The following is a 19,311-nucleotide window of genomic DNA, read 5'->3' on the forward strand; positions in this document are numbered from 1 at the left end:
AGCTTGTTCCTGTGGAAATGACAGTCTCTTCCACGTGGATCCCAATTCCCTGAAGCCAGAGCAGTCCCTGAAATAAGCAACGCTGCTCTGAATCTGAACTTGTCCAAGTCCGTTCAAGTTTGGCACCAGAAGTAGGCCTGATTCCCGGCCCTGTGGGTCACCATGGCTGCTCCCTGCCACCCTCTGTGGCATCATGGTCACCACCTCATGGGGGATGTGGGTGCGGGCCTTCATCTCCCAAGCAAGAGGGCAACAGCTCCACAGCTTCTCTGAGCAACCTATTCCAGTGCACCACTGCCCTCCGATTCAAGAATTTCCTCCCAGCGTTCAGTCTCTGTTTCTCTTTCGCCTTTGTTCAATACAACGCATCACCTCCAAGCACAGCTAGTTCCCTCTGGTTTCCCTCGACACCATTCCACTTGCCTGCGTAACGTACCAGATCTTCTTTGAAAGGACACTTTTCCTTCATGGCTGAGAAAGAATCACTTCCGTACCATGAAGACAGATAGCCCTTTTCCAGTCGCTTTGTCAGCATCCCTTCAAGGGGATCCCAGATGCCTGGCTTCATTGCCCACTAAGTCCGGGCCACGGGCCCCATTCTCCTGTTATCAGAGCAGCCAGGGAGCACAGTGCTCACCCGCGTGACGGCTGAAGTCTTTTCACATATCTCTCAGCTCAGCCGTGGTCAGGAGTTGAACGGTTATTGTCGCCCCTGTGAGTTGTGCCTCTTCTGCCTCCCGTCCTCACTGTCGTAGAATCATAGATCCCAGAATCTTTAAGGAGCGTTGGAGAAGAGCTCTAAGATCACCTCGTCCAACTGTCCACCTCTCACCGATATTGCCCACTAAAACCATGCCCCTAAGTTCGACATTACTACTGCGTCCAGTTCTGGAGCCCCCAGCACAAGAAGGACATGGAGTTGTTGGAGCAGAGCCAAGGGAGGGCCATGAAGATGATCAGAAGGCTGGAGCACCTCCCCGATGGGGACGGGCTGAGGGAGCTTTGGGCTGTTCAGGCTGGAGAAGAGAAGGCTCCAAGGAGACCTTATAGCGGCCCATCAGTTCTCGACTGGGGACTACAGAAAAGCTGGGGAGGGACATTTTATAAGGGCATGTTGCGACGGGACGAGGGGAAACGGCTTTAGGCTGGAAGAGGGTAGATTTGGGCTAGATACTAGGAAGTAATGCTTTACTGTGAGGGCGGTGAGACGCTGGAACAGGTTGCCCAGCGAGGTTGTGCATGCCCCCTCCCTGGAAGCATTCAAGGCCAGGCTGCATGCAGCTGTGAACAGCCTGGTCTGGTGGGAGGCGTCCGTGCCTATAGCGGAGGTTGGAACTAGGTGATCTGAAAGGTCCCTTCCAGCCCAAACCATTCTACGACTGTACTTCCCTGGCATTGCTTAGCCTCTCCAGCTCCCCCGAGAGCTCTGCCACCAGGCTGAGCACACCATCCATCCACCTGCTCTCACCTCATGCAGGTGGTATCTCTGCCGCCCTCCGATGGCAGCAGCAGGCTCAGGCACTCCCTGCGGCCCGAGACCCGAGCAGCTGTATTTCTGGGGAGGCACTCAGATTTGGTAGCTGCGTTCTTTTTGGCAAGGGCTTTGTTCCTGGTGGAGGCCATGGCTAGGTTAGTCGTCAAGGAGGAAGCCGATAGGTGAGGTGGTCTCCCGAGTGGGGAGGGAGGCTCTGGCTTCCCTGCTCACCCTCCCTGCGCCAACGGCCGTGCCACAGTCTGTTTGCTGGCTCTGTTCAGCCACCTTCCTGGTTGTTCACGCTCCCCGAGAGCAGCCTTTGTACGTTCAGCATTTGACCACGTCACTCCTGGCTCCGCTCACAGCGCCTCAGAGCCACTGTGCTTCCACGCAGAGGGGACTGCGGGTCCCTGCCTGTCCCCGAACTGTTTCCCGCAGATTTCTTGCGATGGCTCGGCTTCGTTCTCATCCTCTTCCCCCTTTCCCATCTTAGTAAAAGTGAATTTCCTTACTAAAAGCGCCGACCTTCTCAGCCGTTTTCTCGTCTTGTAAACACGGGCATCTGACAGTGGCACAGGTGGTTCTGTGGCTGAACCACAAGTCCTCTCACAGGGACTGGAGCAGCTGCGGGGCCTGTCGCAGGGCCTGTCACGACCGCAGGGCCTGTCATGAGGGCAGAAGCAACTGCGTGGTCCATGGCAGGGCTTGGAGCAACCCCAGCAGCCAGTGTAGGGGCTGGAGCAACCACAGGGCCCGTCACAACGGCAGGGCCTGTCAGCAGGGTTGAAGCAACTGCGGGCTCCGTCATGAGACTTGGAGCAACTGCCGCCTCCGTTGGAGGGTTGGAGCGGTTGCAGGGCCTGTTGAGTTGTCATCAGCTGCAAAGATCTCCAGGGATGGAGCATCCCCAAGCTCTCTGGGCAGCCTATTCCAGCACGTCAGCACTCCCTCTGTAAAGCACTTCCTCCTGGCATCCACCCTACACCTTCCCTCGCTGAGCTTAGAACCGTTCCCCCTTGTCCTCTTGCTGTCTACCCTTGTAAAAAGTTCATTCCCCTCCTGTTCCTTATGCCCTTTTCCATAGTGGAACGCTGCAAAGAGATCTCCTCCCGGCCTTTTCTTCTCCGGGCTGAACAAGACAACGGAATTTGCTCAGTGTTTGCTTTTCTCCTGAAGCCAAAGCATTGTGCCTGACGCTAGGAAGGAACAACAACTGTTCCAGCTGAAAGCAGAACTCTGTCATTTGAAAGGTGATAGAGACATGCTCAGCAATCACTTCTTACAAGTCCCTCAGCATGTGTGGGTGCAGCCAGCCTGGAGGAGGCATCTGGGCAGGCAAGGCCACAGCTCAGCCCAGAGAGCTGCCCTGCCCTGCGCTGACCGCACACGCTTGATGCGCTGCAGGACCTCAAGGCTTGCAGCATCCCCAGACCAGAACCAGCCCTCAGACCTGACAGCGTCTCCCACACGCAGGAGGAAAGCCCAAGCTCTGATTCAACTGGAAGCAGCCCTGGACCTGACATGCACCCTGAACGCGGTGGCATCCCAAGCCCAGAAACAAGCCCAGAACCGGGCTGCTCCTGCCAGTGCAGCCTGGGTTCTCGAGGAACCCAGTGGTCCGTGTGCCCCGCTGGGGATGTGGCCCGAACCCAGCTCAGCCTGGACTGGGCCAGGCGAAGTGAGGTCTGGGAGAGCGCGTTCATGGAGGAGAGAACCGTGCAGTCAAGGTCCCTAGCTGTGCCCAGCTCAGCAAAAGCAGGGAAGGATGAAGCTGACAAATGTGTCTGGGGGGGGGGAACTCTGATCTTTATTGTGTTGGACTTTTGGGACCAGAGCAAGCAGGGGAGATGGGAGGGGGGTACGACCCTGCAGATAGCGGGGGGGTTGAAACTAGATGATCGTTGTGGTCTTCTCAACCCATTCTGTGACGGGCGCACGGCTGCTCCTACGCAGACTTGGGGGCTGTCTGTGGGGACTTTGCCTCTGACGTTGTTCCTGGGAGCAGCTTCATTCCCGGGACCGCCTCCGCTGTTGGGCCCGGCTCCTGCTGCCTCTTTGGGGTGAGCTGCGGGAATTGGAAGCCCGACGTCTCTGCGGAGGACGGCTTTGGGTGCGGGAGCGCCCTCGCTGCCTGGACGGTCCCCTGCGTCCGGGCACTCTGGAAGCCCTCGGGGATCTCGAAGTGGCAGACCTTGTTGACCTGCGGGTGCCGCTCTGCTCCCCTGGGGCTGGCATGTGCCGGCTGCCACGGCGTCTTCTTGGCCGGCTCTGGGAACTCGGGGCCCGATCTTGCAGCGGGGAGCGGCTTCGTGTGCGGCTTCTTCCTCGCTGCCTGGGACGTCTTCTGCGTGCAGCTGCCCGAGACGCCCTGGAGGACCCTGACGCCCTCTGCCTGGTGGATGTGTGGGAGTCGCTCTCAGCACTTGCTGCTGCTGTTTGTCTGCTCCCACGGCGTCCTCGCAGCTGCTCAGAGGTAGCCCGATCCTCCGATGATCGTGGCCCGTTTGTCTCCTGCTCAGTCTCGGGCACACTGGGCAGGTCGCTGGGCTCGGGCAGCTGGGAACTCTGTGATGTCCCCAGTGCAGCCTGGCTGGCGGGCATGGAGCTCAAGCTCTCAGGCTCCATGGAGCTGCTGGATGGCTCCAAAGCCCTCTGGCTGGCGGTGCTGGGACCGGCGAGCTCGGTGTTGGCGCTGGAGGCTGTAAGGAGAGGCAGGGAGGTCCTGAGTCTGAAGCTGCAGCACCACAGTGGGATCTGCCATCCCGCTTGGGGCAGACAGGCTCTGGCAAAGCTGCCTTAAGCACTTGCTGCCGGGCCTTGCCTGGCCCCAGCGCGGTGCCATGCGGCTGACTGCTTCTTACCGGTACCCAGGCCAGCACAGCTGTCGCACTCCCACGTGGCCGTTCCGTCATTCAAGTGGGAGCACCGTCGGTGGGTGCCCTCAGCAGCACAGGAGCTGCACAGGAGCAGCTGCCAGGGCCTGGGGAAGCAAAGCGGTTGTGGCTATGAGGGCCAAGTGAGCCAAGCCATGGAGTGCCCGGCACAGCACATCCCTGGTGCTCAGCCCTTGCTCCGCCAGCCTGTGCTGAGGCTGAGGTCTCCCACAGAGCCGCAGAGAGCTGCTGCGGTAACTCACCCCTCTCCCTCTTCTTGCTCCCTCCCTCCATGGTACAGGCATTCGCTGGCATCGCAGCGGCTGTGCCTCTGGAGAAGTGATGCGTATGCATTGTTGTCCTCCCATGTCGGTCTTCTACAAGAGAAGGCGGGGGAAGTGATGAGCCCCCAGTGTCCCCAGCATAAGAACCAAGGTTATCCAAACCTATCCACCCCAACTCTACTTCCAGATTCACTATGAAGCTGGGGCACGTGCTCATGAGACGGCCAAGGACCAGGCCTGCCAAGGCAGTAATGTCAGCCAAAGTGGGCAGGAGGACACCAACCTGTATGGGATTGGGATCCCCATAATGGCCATTTCTGCAAAGAACAGAGTGTTGTCTCGACAGCTGGCGCACTGGAAGCACAAAGCACCTGCAGTCAAGGCCTGTTGCTGCAGGAGAAACACAAGCAGGGTGAGCGTGAGCAGTGCCTGGTGCTGCTGAGCACCAAGCGTGCTTGCGGGGTGAGGGGACGGCTCCTACCTGGATGCAGCGCCTGTGGAACCAGGCATGTTGGCATGCTGGGCACACCAGGGTATGATAGGACAAGCTGTCCCCCACAGGCTCAAGGCAGATGAGGCAGTTGGTTCCTTCTGCTGGAGCTTCCTCAGCATCCTGTCGAGGGCGGTGCTCCCAACAGAAGGTCCTGGGGGAAGATGGAAGGCGTAGTCACGGTGAGAAGTGCTTTGAGGAGGGCAGAGGAGCAGGAAGGAGCCTCCAGCCCTGTCTCTGGCTCTGGCAGGCTGCTGGGACGCGTAACTGCGGGTTCCTGCGCGGCTTGGCTGCTGACAGCCCTTACCAGTGGTCCCCAAAAAGGTGGACGACACATTCCCCGTCCATGGCGCAGGGCAGATGGAAGCTTCGCTCACAGCCGCTCTGTACGCATGTGATGGCAGCCCCCCTCTCGCCACAAACAAAGCATTGCTGGAAAGAGCAGAACAACCCCGTCAGCCACAGACTCAGGGCCTCCGTGGCTGGCCCCACGCCTCTGGGCACAGCCAGCTGGGTCACATTCTACGAAGATGCCTAGCAGACAGGGCTCATCTCCTGTGGCAGCACTTTTGTCATGGAGGTGGTTGGAAGGGCTGCCATTGCTTTCCTTGGTCCAGACTAAGCTGGCGTGAGCCCCTCCGGGCACAAATCTGCCTGCTCCGTGCAGGTCCTCACCTGCTTGGTGGCCTGTTTGACTGCACGTCTGATGGCAGCAACAGGGAGGCCCACAGTTCCCTGCTGTCTTGGTGTTGCTTCAGAAACGATGTTGGCAGACCCCTGTAGGAGAGAAAAGAGCAGGATCTCATTAGGACAGAAAGGAAAGGAGCATCCCCGGCGGGAATCTGGAAGGAGCCCATGGGGGAACTCACCACGCAGAACTCATGGACGTGAATCCCACTTTCAAAAAGCATGTGCCCGCAGATGTCCGGGTCGACATCTGCCCGGCCACACAGCACACACACTGCAGAGGAGAGAGCAAATGTGAGCGGCGGTGAGCAGCTGGAGGGGCCAGGTGTCCCTGAGGGCCGTCCCCAGGGCCCTGCTCTGTGCCTGCCGTGCTGGCTGGAGGCGGTGGAGGGGAAGGGGCCATGTCAAGGCCAAGGCAGCCACAGCCCAAGCTGGGCCCCCTTGCCGAGGAGCAGAGGGGCCCTGCCTCGCAGCAGTGTGGGGCCTGTACTTTCCTTGCCTCGCCTCCCGTCTGCAGGCAGAGCCCCAGCACTGCTCTGCCTGTTGGCAGGAGCTGTGCACAGGGGTGCTGTGCTCTGTGCTCTCACCTGGCTCCTCCGTGTCGGAGGCCTTCCTCTTCCTATTGGACATGATTGTGCGTTGATAGCGAGCACTGCGAGAGTCCCTGCTCTCTCCGCGCCTCACCAGGCCGCACTGACGCTCGGCCTGAGCCCGGCAGCCCTTGCTCTGCTCCAAGCTTCATGCGTCACAATGGCCGCTCTGTGACACCCACTGTGACATCACGGTCACCGCCTCACAGAGGGTGTGGGCGCGGGCCCTCAAGCAAGAGGGTGGCAGCCCTTGCAGGCAGCACAGAGTGAGGACCCGGTGCTGCCGTGCAGCAGAGAGGAAGGACGGCCGCCCTCAACCTGCTGGCACTGCTCCTCGTGGCAGATGCTGGAGTGCAGCTGTCCCTTGGGCACACTTGTAGCCCTGGTGCCACGCTAGCTCTTCAGGTCTGAGTCTAGTCTAGTAAAGATTGCAAGTTAACAGCATATTTGGTGTCTAGTGTGTGTGGTGAGTGACTTTTTACAAGGTCTGATAGGGATAGGACATGGTTTAATCTAGTTTTAATCTAGAAGAGGAGAGTAGACTAAGTCTTAGAGGAAATTCTTTTCTGCAAGACTGGTGAGACACTGGCGCAGGCTGCCCAGAGAAGCTGTGGATGCCCCATCCTTGGCGATGTTTGAGGCCAGGCTGGACGGGGCCCTATTCTAACCTCCTACAGTGGCAAATCTGGCACGGCAGGTGGTTGGGATACGTTCAGCTTGTAAGGTCCCTTCCAAGCCGAGTCTTTCTGTGGTACTTTGGTAACAAACTCTGCCGCTGTGCTGTAGCCACGACCTTAGCGTCGTATCTTCAATGTTTGTCTAAGGCGCACAACTCCTCCGTCTGCTTCTGTGTTGTAGGCAGCAGGGAAAGTGTTAATGATGTGCACAGAGACACATATGTGATTCAGTATGAAGCTTGGTTGAAGGAACAGAAAGGAAACCCCAAAACATCATGTCAGTGAGCTGCCCAAGCATATTCCTTCTAGCGAGGCTTGAGCTTTCGTGACTGCAGCTGAGCTCAGCTTTAAGCTTTCTCTTCCTTTGGTGCCTTTTTCACTGCAGTGACATTTTGTCTCCTTTTCTTCTCTCTCCAGAGAGAAAACCTGCCTGCTCCCAATTTTCCCAAACTTTTGTCATTCCTCTTTATTCCTTTATTTTTAAGTTACTGTTTCACTGCTTTATTTAACCCGAGTGTGTGAGCGTCCAGATACTTTTACTAGACAGCCATAGGGAAGTCCCACTGAAGGTGAAGAATTCCAAGACTTTGGGAAGAAGTGAAGTAAGGCCCTGAAGTTCGCTCAGCAGTGATGAGTCGAGCCAGAGATGAAATGCGGGCTGGCATCATGCCTTGTGGAACAAGGAGTCTTTGGGTTTGTGCAGCTCAGAAGAAACATTTATCTACATGCATGAAAGCTTCAACCGTTCTGCAGTCAGTGGAGGGAAACTGGCCTACCCATGCCACGATTCCCTTCAAGTCTACATCTAAATTTCGGCAGGAAGAGTGTGTTGGGTGAGATGAAGATCCAGCCTGGCAGGGGATCAGTGACCACCTCAAAAGACACGGGTGTTAGTCGAGAGTGTGCTGGTAGAGCATACTGAGCTCTGCTTTCTGCTCCGTAAGGCTGTTTGCCCCGCAAACCGTAGGTGAAAGGAGAGGTTTAAGGGGATTGGCAAAAGACAGCCCAGTAGGTATTGCTGTGGCTACCAGCAGACAGTTGGTTTGTTTTTACAGCGTTTCCATATTTCTTTCTCTGTAAACATTTTTCTAAGCTTGTTCCTGTGGAAATGACAGTCTCTTCCATGTGGATCCCAATTCCCTGAAGCCAGAGCAGTCCCTGAAATAAGCAACGCTGCTCTGAATCTGAACTTGTCCAAGTCCGTTCAAGTTTGGCACCAGAAGTAGGCCTGATTCCCGGCCCTGTGGGTCACCATGGCTGCTCCCTGCCACCCTCTGTGGCATCATGGTCACCACCTCATGGGGGATGTGGGTGCGGGCCTTCATCTCCCAAGCAAGAGGGCAACAGCTCCACAGCTTCTCTGAGCAACCTATTCCAGTGCACCACTGCCCTCCGATTCAAGAATTTCCTCCCAGCGTTCAGTCTCTGTTTCTCTTTCGCCTTTGTTCAATACAACGCATCACCTCCAAGCACAGCTAGTTCCCTCTGGTTTCCCTCGACACCATTCCACTTGCCTGCGTAACGTACCAGATCTTCTTTGAAAGGACACTTTTCCTTCATGGCTGAGAAAGAATCACTTCCGTACCATGAAGACAGATAGCCCTTTTCCAGTCGCTTTGTCAGCATCCCTTCAAGGGGATCCCAGATGCCTGGCTTCATTGCCCACTAAGTCCGGGCCACGGGCCCCATTCTCCTGTTATCAGAGCAGCCAGGGAGCACAGTGCTCACCCGCGTGACGGCTGAAGTCTTTTCACATATCTCTCAGCTCAGCCGTGGTCAGGAGTTGAACGGTTATTGTCGCCCCTGTGAGTTGTGCCTCTTCTGCCTCCCGTCCTCACTGTCGTAGAATCATAGATCCCAGAATCTTTAAGGAGCGTTGGAGAAGAGCTCTAAGATCACCTCGTCCAACTGTCCACCTCTCACCGATATTGCCCACTAAAACCATGCCCCTAAGTTCGACATTACTACTGCGTCCAGTTCTGGAGCCCCCAGCACAAGAAGGACATGGAGTTGTTGGAGCAGAGCCAAGGGAGGGCCATGAAGATGATCAGAAGGCTGGAGCACCTCCCCGATGGGGACGGGCTGAGGGAGCTTTGGGCTGTTCAGGCTGGAGAAGAGAAGGCTCCAAGGAGACCTTATAGCGGCCCATCAGTTCTCGACTGGGGACTACAGAAAAGCTGGGGAGGGACATTTTATAAGGGCATGTTGCGACGGGACGAGGGGAAACGGCTTTAGGCTGGAAGAGGGTAGATTTGGGCTAGATACTAGGAAGTAATGCTTTACTGTGAGGGCGGTGAGACGCTGGAACAGGTTGCCCAGCGAGGTTGTGCATGCCCCCTCCCTGGAAGCATTCAAGGCCAGGCTGCATGCAGCTGTGAACAGCCTGGTCTGGTGGGAGGCGTCCGTGCCTATAGCGGAGGTTGGAACTAGGTGATCTGAAAGGTCCCTTCCAGCCCAAACCATTCTACGACTGTACTTCCCTGGCATTGCTTAGCCTCTCCAGCTCCCCCGAGAGCTCTGCCACCAGGCTGAGCACACCATCCATCCACCTGCTCTCACCTCATGCAGGTGGTATCTCTGCCGCCCTCCGATGGCAGCAGCAGGCTCAGGCACTCCCTGCGGCCCGAGACCCGAGCAGCTGTATTTCTGGGGAGGCACTCAGATTTGGTAGCTGCGTTCTTTTTGGCAAGGGCTTTGTTCCTGGTGGAGGCCATGGCTAGGTTAGTCGTCAAGGAGGAAGCCGATAGGTGAGGTGGTCTCCCGAGTGGGGAGGGAGGCTCTGGCTTCCCTGCTCACCCTCCCTGCGCCAACGGCCGTGCCACAGTCTGTTTGCTGGCTCTGTTCAGCCACCTTCCTGGTTGCTCACGCTCCCCGAGAGCAGCCTTTGTACGTTCAGCATTTGACCACGTCACTCCTGGCTCCGCTCACAGCGCCTCAGAGCCACTGTGCTTCCACGCAGAGGGGACTGCGGGTCCCTGCCTGTCCCCGAACTGTTTCCCGCAGATTTCTTGCGATGGCTCGGCTTCGTTCTCATCCTCTTCCCCCTTTCCCATCTTAGTAAAAGTGAATTTCCTTACTAAAAATCACAGAATCACAGAATCACAGAATCACTAAGGTTGGAAAAGACCTATAAGATCATCCAGTCCAACCATCCACCTAAAAAAAGCGCCGACCTTCTCAGCCGTTTTCTTGTCTTGTAAACACGGGCATCTGACAGTGGCACAGGTGGTTCTGTGGCTGAACCACAAGTCCTCTCACAGGGACTGGAGCAGCTGCGGGGCCTGTCGCAGGGCCTGTCACGACCGCAGGGCCTGTCATGAGGGCAGAAGCAACTGCGTGGTCCATGGCAGGGCTTGGAGCAACCCCAGCAGCCAGTGTAGGGGCTGGAGCAACCACAGGGCCCGTCACAACGGCAGGGCCTGTCAGCAGGGTTGAAGCAACTGCGGGCTCCGTCATGAGACTTGGAGCAACTGCCGCCTCCGTTGGAGGGTTGGAGCGGTTGCAGGGCCTGTTGAGTTGTCATCAGCTGCAAAGATCTCCAGGGATGGAGCATCCCCAAGCTCTCTGGGCAGCCTATTCCAGCACGTCAGCACTCCCTCTGTAAAGCACTTCCTCCTGGCATCCACCCTACACCTTCCCTCGCTGAGCTTAGAACCGTTCCCCCTTGTCCTCTTGCTGTCTACCCTTGTAAAAAGTTCATTCCCCTCCTGTTCCTTATGCCCTTTTCCATAGTGGAACGCTGCAAAGAGATCTCCTCCCGGCCTTTTCTTCTCCGGGCTGAACAAGACAACGGAATTTGCTCAGTGTTTGCTTTTCTCCTGAAGCCAAAGCATTGTGCCTGACGCTAGGAAGGAACAACAACTGTTCCAGCTGAAAGCAGAACTCTGTCATTTGAAAGGTGATAGAGACATGCTCAGCAATCACTTCTTACAAGTCCCTCAGCATGTGTGGGTGCAGCCAGCCTGGAGGAGGCATCTGGGCAGGCAAGGCCACAGCTCAGCCCAGAGAGCTGCCCTGCCCTGCGCTGACCGCACACGCTTGATGCGCTGCAGGACCTCAAGGCTTGCAGCATCCCCAGACCAGAACCAGCCCTCAGACCTGACAGCGCCTCCCACACGCAGGAGGAAAGCCCAAGCTCTGATTCAACTGGAAGCAGCCCTGGACCTGACATGCACCCTGAACGCGGTGGCATCCCAAGCCCAGAAACAAGCCCAGAACCGGGCTGCTCCTGCCAGTGCAGCCTGGGTTCTCGAGGAACCCAGTGGTCCGTGTGCCCTGCTGGGGATGTGGCCCGAACCCAGCTCAGCCTGGACTGGGCCAGGCGAAGTGAGGTCTGGGAGAGCGCGTTCATGGAGGAGAGAACCGTGCTGTCAAGGTCCCTAGCTGTGCCCAGCTCAGCAAAAGCAGGGAAGGATGAAGCTGACAAATGTGTTTGGGGGGGGGGAACTCTGATCTTTATTGTGTTGGACTTTTGGGACCAGAGCAAGCAGGGGAGATGGGAGGGGGGTACGACCCTGCAGATAGCGGGGGGGTTGAAACTAGATGATCGTTGTGGTCTTCTCAACCCATTCTGTGACGGGCGCACGGCTGCTCCTACGCAGACTTGGGGGCTGTCTGTGGGGACTTTGCCTCTGACGTTGTTCCTGGGAGCAGCTTCATTCCCGGGACCGCCTCCGCTGTTGGGCCCGGCTCCTGCTGCCTCTTTGGGGTGAGCTGCGGGAATTGGAAGCCCGACGTCTCTGCGGAGGACGGCTTTGGGTGCGGGAGCGCCCTCGCTGCCTGGACGGTCCCCTGCGTCCGGGCACTCTGGAAGCCCTCGGGGATCTCGAAGTGGCAGACCTTGTTGACCTGCGGGTGCCGCTCTGCTCCCCTGGGGCTGGCATGTGCCGGCTGCCACGGCGTCTTCTTGGCCGGCTCTGGGAACTCGGGGCCCGATCTTGCAGCGGGGAGCGGCTTCGTGTGCGGCTTCTTCCTCGCTGCCTGGGACGTCTTCTGCGTGCAGCTGCCCGAGACGCCCTGGAGGACCCTGACGCCCTCTGCCTGGTGGATGTGTGGGAGTCGCTCTCAGCACTTGCTGCTGCTGTTTGTCTGCTCCCACGGCGTCCTCGCAGCTGCTCAGAGGTAGCCCGATCCTCCGATGATCGTGGCCCGTTTGTCTCCTGCTCAGTCTCGGGCACACTGGGCAGGTCGCTGGGCTCGGGCAGCTGGGAACTCTGTGATGTCCCCAGTGCAGCCTGGCTGGCGGGCATGGAGCTCAAGCTCTCAGGCTCCATGGAGCTGCTGGATGGCTCCAAAGCCCTCTGGCTGGCGGTGCTGGGACCGGCGAGCTCGGTGTTGGCGCTGGAGGCTGTAAGGAGAGGCAGGGAGGTCCTGAGTCTGAAGCTGCAGCACCACAGTGGGATCTGCCATCCCGCTTGGGGCAGACAGGCTCTGGCAAAGCCGCCTTGAGCACTTGCTGCCGGGCCTTGCCTGGCCCCAGCGCGGTGCCACGCGGCTGACTGCTTCTTACCGGTACCCAGGCCAGCACAGCTGTCGCACTCCCACGTGGCCGTTCCGTCATTCAAGTGGGAGCACCGTCGGTGGGTGCCCTCAGCAGCACAGGAGCTGCACAGGAGCAGCTGCCAGGGCCTGGGGAAGCAAAGCGGTTGTGGCTATGAGGGCCAAGTGAGCCAAGCCATGGAGTGCCCGGCACAGCACATCCCTGGTGCTCAGCCCTTGCTCCGCCAGCCTGTGCTGAGGCTGAGGTCTCCCACAGAGCCGCAGAGAGCTGCTGCGGTAACTCACCCCTCTCCCTCTTCTTGCTCCCTCCCTCCATGGTACAGGCATTCGCTGGCATCGCAGCGGCTGTGCCTCTGGAGAAGTGATGCGTATGCATTGTTGTCCTCCCATGTCGGTCTTCTACAAGAGAAGGCGGGGGAAGTGATGAGCCCCCAGTGTCCCCAGCATAAGAACCAAGGTTATCCAAACCTATCCACCCCAACTCTACTTCCAGATTCACTATGAAGCTGGGGCACGTGCTCATGAGACGGCCAAGGACCAGGCCTGCCAAGGCAGTAATGTCAGCCAAAGTGGGCAGGAGGACACCAACCTGTATGGGATTGGGATCCCCATAATGGCCATTTCTGCAAAGAACAGAGTGTTGTCTCGACAGCTGGCGCACTGGAAGCACAAAGCACCTGCAGTCAAGGCCTGTTGCTGCAGGAGAAACACAAGCAGGGTGAGCGTGAGCAGTGCCTGGTGCTGCTGAGCACCAAGCGTGCCTGCGGGGTGAGGGGACGGCTCCTACCTGGATGCAGCGCCTGTGGAACCAGGCATGTTGGCATGCTGGGCACACCAGGGTATGATAGGACAAGCTGTCCCCCACAGGCTCAAGGCAGATGAGGCAGTTGGTTCCTTCTGCTGGAGCTTCCTCAGCATCCTGTCGAGGGCGGTGCTCCCAACAGAAGGTCCTGGGGGAAGATGGAAGGCGTAGTCACGGTGAGAAGTGCTTTGAGGAGGGCAGAGGAGCAGGAAGGAGCCTCCAGCCCTGTCTCTGGCTCTGGCAGGCTGCTGGGACGCGTAACTGCGGGTTCCTGCGCGGCTTGGCTGCTGACAGCCCTTACCAGTGGTCCCCAAAAAGGTGGACGACACATTCCCCGTCCATGGCGCAGGGCAGATGGAAGCTTCGCTCACAGCCGCTCTGTACGCATGTGATGGCAGCCCCCCTCTCGCCACAAACAAAGCATTGCTGGAAAGAGCAGAACAACCCCGTCAGCCACAGACTCAGGGCCTCCGTGGCTGGCCCCACGCCTCTGGGCACAGCCAGCTGGGTCACATTCTACGAAGATGCCTAGCAGACAGGGCTCATCTCCTGTGGCAGCACTTTTGTCATGGAGGTGGTTGGAAGGGCTGCCATTGCTTTCCTTGGTCCAGACTAAGCTGGCGTGAGCCCCTCCGGGCACAAATCTGCCTGCTCCGTGCAGGTCCTCACCTGCTTGGTGGCCTGTTTGACTGCACGTCTGATGGCAGCAACAGGGAGGCCCACAGTTCCCTGCTGTCTTGGTGTTGCTTCAGAAACGATGTTGGCAGACCCCTGTAGGAGAGAAAAGAGCAGGATCTCATTAGGACAGAAAGGAAAGGAGCATCCCCGGCGGGAATCTGGAAGGAGCCCATGGGGGAACTCACCACGCAGAACTCATGGACGTGAATCCCACTTTCAAAAAGCATGTGCCCGCAGATGTCCGGGTCGACATCTGCCCGGCCACACAGCACACACACTGCAGAGGAGAGAGCAAATGTGAGCGGCGGTGAGCAGCTGGAGGGGCCAGGTGTCCCTGAGGGCCATCCCCAGGGCCCTGCTCTGTGCCTGCCGTGCTGGCTGGAGGCGGTGGAGGGGAAGGGGCCATGTCAAGGCCAAGGCAGCCACAGCCCAAGCTGGGCCCCCTTGCCGAGGAGCAGAGGGGCCCTGCCTCGCAGCAGTGTGGGGCCTGTACTTTCCTTGCCTCGCCTCCCGTCTGCAGGCAGAGCCCCAGCACTGCTCTGCCTGTTGGCAGGAGCTGTGCACAGGGGTGCTGTGCTCTGTGCTCTCACCTGGCTCCTCCGTGTCGGAGGCCTTCCTCTTCCTATTGGACATGATTGTGCGTTGATAGCGAGCACTGCGAGAGTCCCTGCTCTCTCCGCGCCTCACCAGGCCGCACTGACGCTCGGCCTGAGCCCGGCAGCCCTTGCTCTGCTCCAAGCTTCATGCGTCACAATGGCCGCTCTGTGACACCCACTGTGACATCACGGTCACCGCCTCACAGAGGGTGTGGGCGCGGGCCCTCAAGCAAGAGGGTGGCAGCCCTTGCAGGCAGCACAGAGTGAGGACCCGGTGCTGCCGTGCAGCAGAGAGGAAGGACGGCCGCCCTCAACCTGCTGGCACTGCTCCTCGTGGCAGATGCTGGAGTGCAGCTGTCCCTTGGGCACACTTGTAGCCCTGGTGCCACGCTAGCTCTTCAGGTCTGAGTCTAGTCTAGTAAAGATTGCAAGTTAACAGCATATTTGGTGTCTAGTGTGTGTGGTGAGTGACTTTTTACAAGGTCTGATAGGGATAGGACATGGTTTAATCTAGTTTTAATCTAGAAGAGGAGAGTAGACTAAGTCTTAGAGGAAATTCTTTTCTGCAAGACTGGTGAGACACTGGCGCAGGCTGCCCAGAGAAGCTGTGGATGCCCCATCCTTGGCGATGTTTGAGGCCAGGCTGGACGGGGCCCTATTCTAACCTCCTACAGTGGCAAATCTGGCACGGCAGGTGGTTGGGATACGTTCAGCTTGTAAGGTCCCTTCCAAGCCGAGTCTTTCTGTGGTACTTTGGTAACAAACTCTGCCGCTGTGCTGTAGCCACGACCTTAGCGTCGTATCTTCAATGTTTGTCTAAGGCGCACAACTCCTCCGTCTGCTTCTGTGTTGTAGGCAGCAGGGAAAGTGTTAATGATGTGCACAGAGACACATATGTGATTCAGTATGAAGCTTGGTTGAAGGAACAGAAAGGAAACCCCAAAACATCATGTCAGTGAGCTGCCCAAGCATATTCCTTCTAGCGAGGCTTGAGCTTTCGTGACTGCAGCTGAGCTCAGCTTTAAGCTTTCTCTTCCTTTGGTGCCTTTTTCACTGCAGTGACATTTTGTCTCCTTTTCTTCTCTCTCCAGAGAGAAAACCTGCCTGCTCCCAATTTTCCCAAACTTTTGTCATTCCTCTTTATTCCTTTATTTTTAAGTTACTGTTTCACTGCTTTATTTAACCCGAGTGTGTGAGCGTCCAGATACTTTTACTAGACAGCCATAGGGAAGTCCCACTGAAGGTGAAGAATTCCAAGACTTTGGGAAGAAGTGAAGTAAGGCCCTGAAGTTCGCTCAGCAGTGATGAGTCGAGCCAGAGATGAAATGCGGGCTGGCATCATGCCTTGTGGAACAAGGAGTCTTTGGGTTTGTGCAGCTCAGAAGAAACATTTATCTACATGCATGAAAGCTTCAACCGTTCTGCAGTCAGTGGAGGGAAACTGGCCTACCCATGCCACGATTCCCTTCAAGTCTACATCTAAATTTCGGCAGGAAGAGTGTGTTGGGTGAGATGAAGATCCAGCCTGGCAGGGGATCAGTGACCACCTCAAAAGACACGGGTGTTAGTCGAGAGTGTGCTGGTAGAGCATACTGAGCTCTGCTTTCTGCTCCGTAAGGCTGTTTGCCCCGCAAACCGTAGGTGAAAGGAGAGGTTTAAGGGGATTGGCAAAAGACAGCCCAGTAGGTATTGCTGTGGCTACCAGCAGACAGTTGGTTTGTTTTTACAGCGTTTCCATATTTCTTTCTCTGTAAACATTTTTCTAAGCTTGTTCCTGTGGAAATGACAGTCTCTTCCATGTGGATCCCAATTCCCTGAAGCCAGAGCAGTCCCTGAAATAAGCAACGCTGCTCTGAATCTGAACTTGTCCAAGTCCGTTCAAGTTTGGCACCAGAAGTAGGCCTGATTCCCGGCCCTGTGGGTCACCATGGCTGCTCCCTGCCACCCTCTGTGGCATCATGGTCACCACCTCATGGGGGATGTGGGTGCGGGCCTTCATCTCCCAAGCAAGAGGGCAACAGCTCCACAGCTTCTCTGAGCAACCTATTCCAGTGCACCACTGCCCTCCGATTCAAGAATTTCCTCCCAGCGTTCAGTCTCTGTTTCTCTTTCGCCTTTGTTCAATACAACGCATCACCTCCAAGCACAGCTAGTTCCCTCTGGTTTCCCTCGACACCATTCCACTTGCCTGCGTAACGTACCAGATCTTCTTTGAAAGGACACTTTTCCTTCATGGCTGAGAAAGAATCACTTCCGTACCATGAAGACAGATAGCCCTTTTCCAGTCGCTTTGTCAGCATCCCTTCAAGGGGATCCCAGATGCCTGGCTTCATTGCCCACTAAGTCCGGGCCACGGGCCCCATTCTCCTGTTATCAGAGCAGCCAGGGAGCACAGTGCTCACCCGCGTGACGGCTGAAGTCTTTTCACATATCTCTCAGCTCAGCCGTGGTCAGGAGTTGAACGGTTATTGTCGCCCCTGTGAGTTGTGCCTCTTCTGCCTCCCGTCCTCACTGTCGTAGAATCATAGATCCCAGAATCTTTAAGGAGCGTTGGAGAAGAGCTCTAAGATCACCTCGTCCAACTGTCCACCTCTCACCGATATTGCCCACTAAAACCATGCCCCTAAGTTCGACATTACTACTGCGTCCAGTTCTGGAGCCCCCAGCACAAGAAGGACATGGAGTTGTTGGAGCAGAGCCAAGGGAGGGCCATGAAGATGATCAGAAGGCTGGAGCACCTCCCCGATGGGGACGGGCTGAGGGAGCTTTGGGCTGTTCAGGCTGGAGAAGAGAAGGCTCCAAGGAGACCTTATAGCGGCCCATCAGTTCTCGACTGGGGACTACAGAAAAGCTGGGGAGGGACATTTTATAAGGGCATGTTGCGACGGGACGAGGGGAAACGGCTTTAGGCTGGAAGAGGGTAGATTTGGGCTAGATACTAGGAAGTAATGCTTTACTGTGAGGGCGGTGAGACGCTGGAACAGGTTGCCCAGCGAGGTTGTGCATGCCCCCTCCCTGGAAGCATTCAAGGCCAGGCTGCATGCAGCTGTGAACAGCCTGGTCTGGTGGGAGGCGTCCGTGCCTATAGCGGAGGTTGGAACTAGGTGATCTGAAAGGTCCCTTCCAGCCCAAACCATTCTACGACTGTACTTCCCTGGCATTGCTTAGCCTCTCCAGCTCCCCCGAGAGCTCTGCCACCAGGCTGAGCACACCATCCATCCACCTGCTCTCACCTCATGCAGGTGGTATCTCTGCCGCCCTCCGATGGCAGCAGCAGGCTCAGGCACTCCCTGCGGCCCGAGACCCGAGCAGCTGTATTTCTGGGGAGGCACTCAGATTTGGTAGCTGCGTTCTTTTTGGCAAGGGCTTTGTTCCTGGTGGAGGCCATGGCTAGGTTAGTCGTCAAGGAGGAAGCCGATAGGTGAGGTGGTCTCCCGAGTGGGGAGGGAGGCTCTGGCTTCCCTGCTCACCCTCCCTGCGCCAACGGCCGTGCCACAGTCTGTTTGCTGGCTCTGTTCAGCCACCTTCCTGGTTGCTCACGCTCCCCGAGAGCAGCCTTTGTACGTTCAGCATTTGACCACGTCACTCCTGGCTCCGCTCACAGCGCCTCAGAGCCACTGTGCTTCCACGCAGAGGGGACTGCGGGTCCCTGCCTGTCCCCGAACTGTTTCCCGCAGATTTCTTGCGATGGCTCGGCTTCGTTCTCATCCTCTTCCCCCTTTCCCATCTTAGTAAAAGTGAATTTCCTTACTAAAAATCACAGAATCACAGAATCACAGAATCACTAAGGTTGGAAAAGACCTATAAGATCATCCAGTCCAACCATCCACCTAAAAAAAGCGCCGACCTTCTCAGCCGTTTTCTTGTCTTGTAAACACGGGCATCTGACAGTGGCACAGGTGGTTCTGTGGCTGAACCACAAGTCCTCTCACAGGGACTGGAGCAGCTGCGGGGCCTGTCGCAGGGCCTGTCACGACCGCAGGGCCTGTCATGAGGGCAGAAGCAACTTCGTGGTCCATGGCAGGGCTTGGAGCAACCCCAGCAGCCAGTGTAGGGGCTGGAGCAACCACAGGGCCCGTCACAACGGCAGGGCCTGTCAGCAGGGTTGAAGCAACTGCGGGCTCCGTCATGAGACTTGGAGCAACTGCCGCCTCCGTTGGAGGGTTGGAGCAGTTGCAGGGCCTGTTGAGTTGTCATCAGCTGCAAAGATCTCCAGGGATGGAGCATCCCCAAGCTCTCTGGGCAGCCTATTCCAGCACGTCAGCACTCCCTCTGTAAAGCACTTCCTCCTGGCATCCACCCTACACCTTCCCTCGCTGAGCTTAGAACCGTTCCCCCTTGTCCTCTTGCTGTCTACCCTTGTAAAAAGTTCATTCCCCTCCTGTTCCTTATGCCCTTTTCCATAGTGGAACGCTGCAAAGAGATCTCCTCCCGGCCTTTTCTTCTCCGGGCTGAACAAGACAACGGAATTTGCTCAGTGTTTGCTTTTCTCCTGAAGCCAAAGCATTGTGCCTGACGCTAGGAAGGAACAACAACTGTTCCAGCTGAAAGCAGAACTCTGTCATTTGAAAGGTGATAGAGACATGCTCAGCAATCACTTCTTACAAGTCCCTCAGCATGTGTGGGTGCAGCCAGCCTGGAGGAGGCATCTGGGCAGGCAA

At 57.1% G+C, this 19,311-nt stretch overlaps 2 protein-coding genes across 2 annotated transcripts; both read right to left on the reverse strand.

Moving 5' to 3' along the window:
- Nucleotides 1-3,267: 3,267 nt before the first annotated feature.
- Nucleotides 3,268-6,944, reverse strand: LOC149919345 (E3 ubiquitin-protein ligase PHF7-like). Its single transcript, XM_090134115.1, has 9 exons — nucleotides 6,396-6,944; nucleotides 5,991-6,082; nucleotides 5,797-5,898; nucleotides 5,429-5,553; nucleotides 5,113-5,275; nucleotides 4,915-5,021; nucleotides 4,611-4,724; nucleotides 4,336-4,454; nucleotides 3,268-4,173 (listed from the first exon to the last, which is right to left on the reverse strand). Exons 1-9 carry the CDS (start codon nucleotides 6,436-6,438, stop codon nucleotides 3,482-3,484), a joined length of 1,557 nt encoding a protein of 518 aa, XP_089990241.1. The 5' UTR covers nucleotides 6,439-6,944; the 3' UTR covers nucleotides 3,268-3,481.
- A 4,572-nt stretch (nucleotides 6,945-11,516) lies between these two features.
- On the reverse strand, nucleotides 11,517-18,038 carry LOC149919346 (uncharacterized). The gene is made up of 10 exons (XM_090134376.1): nucleotides 17,884-18,038; nucleotides 14,645-14,793; nucleotides 14,240-14,331; nucleotides 14,046-14,147; nucleotides 13,678-13,802; nucleotides 13,362-13,524; nucleotides 13,164-13,270; nucleotides 12,860-12,973; nucleotides 12,585-12,703; nucleotides 11,517-12,422 (listed from the first exon to the last, which is right to left on the reverse strand). The coding sequence occupies exons 1-10, from the start codon at nucleotides 18,036-18,038 to the stop codon at nucleotides 11,731-11,733; spliced, it is 1,818 nt and encodes a 605-aa protein (XP_089990502.1). The 3' UTR covers nucleotides 11,517-11,730.
- Between the last annotated feature and the right edge of the window lie 1,273 nt (nucleotides 18,039-19,311).

Source organism: Phasianus colchicus, chromosome 1, assembly GCF_987193195.1.
Source record: "Phasianus colchicus chromosome 1, bPhaCol1.hap1.1, whole genome shotgun sequence".
Classification (NCBI taxonomy): Eukaryota; Metazoa; Chordata; class Aves; order Galliformes; family Phasianidae; genus Phasianus; species Phasianus colchicus.

Coding starts and splice junctions, on each gene's coding strand:
- LOC149919345 (XM_090134115.1), bottom strand. CDS start 6,438: ATGTCCAATAGGAAGAGGAAGGCCTCCGACACGGAGGAGCCAG. Junction 6,083..6,395: donor CTCCGACACGGAGGAGCCAG/GTGAGAGCACAG, acceptor TCTCCTCTGCAG/TGTGTGTGCTGTGTGGCCGG. Junction 5,276..5,428: donor CACCTTTTTGGGGACCACTG/GTAAGGGCTGTC, acceptor ATCTTCCCCCAG/GACCTTCTGTTGGGAGCACC.
- LOC149919346 (XM_090134376.1), bottom strand. CDS start 18,038: ATGGCCTCCACCAGGAACAAAGCCCTTGCCAAAAAGAACGCAGCTACC. Junction 14,332..14,644: donor CTCCGACACGGAGGAGCCAG/GTGAGAGCACAG, acceptor TCTCCTCTGCAG/TGTGTGTGCTGTGTGGCCGG. Junction 13,525..13,677: donor CACCTTTTTGGGGACCACTG/GTAAGGGCTGTC, acceptor ATCTTCCCCCAG/GACCTTCTGTTGGGAGCACC.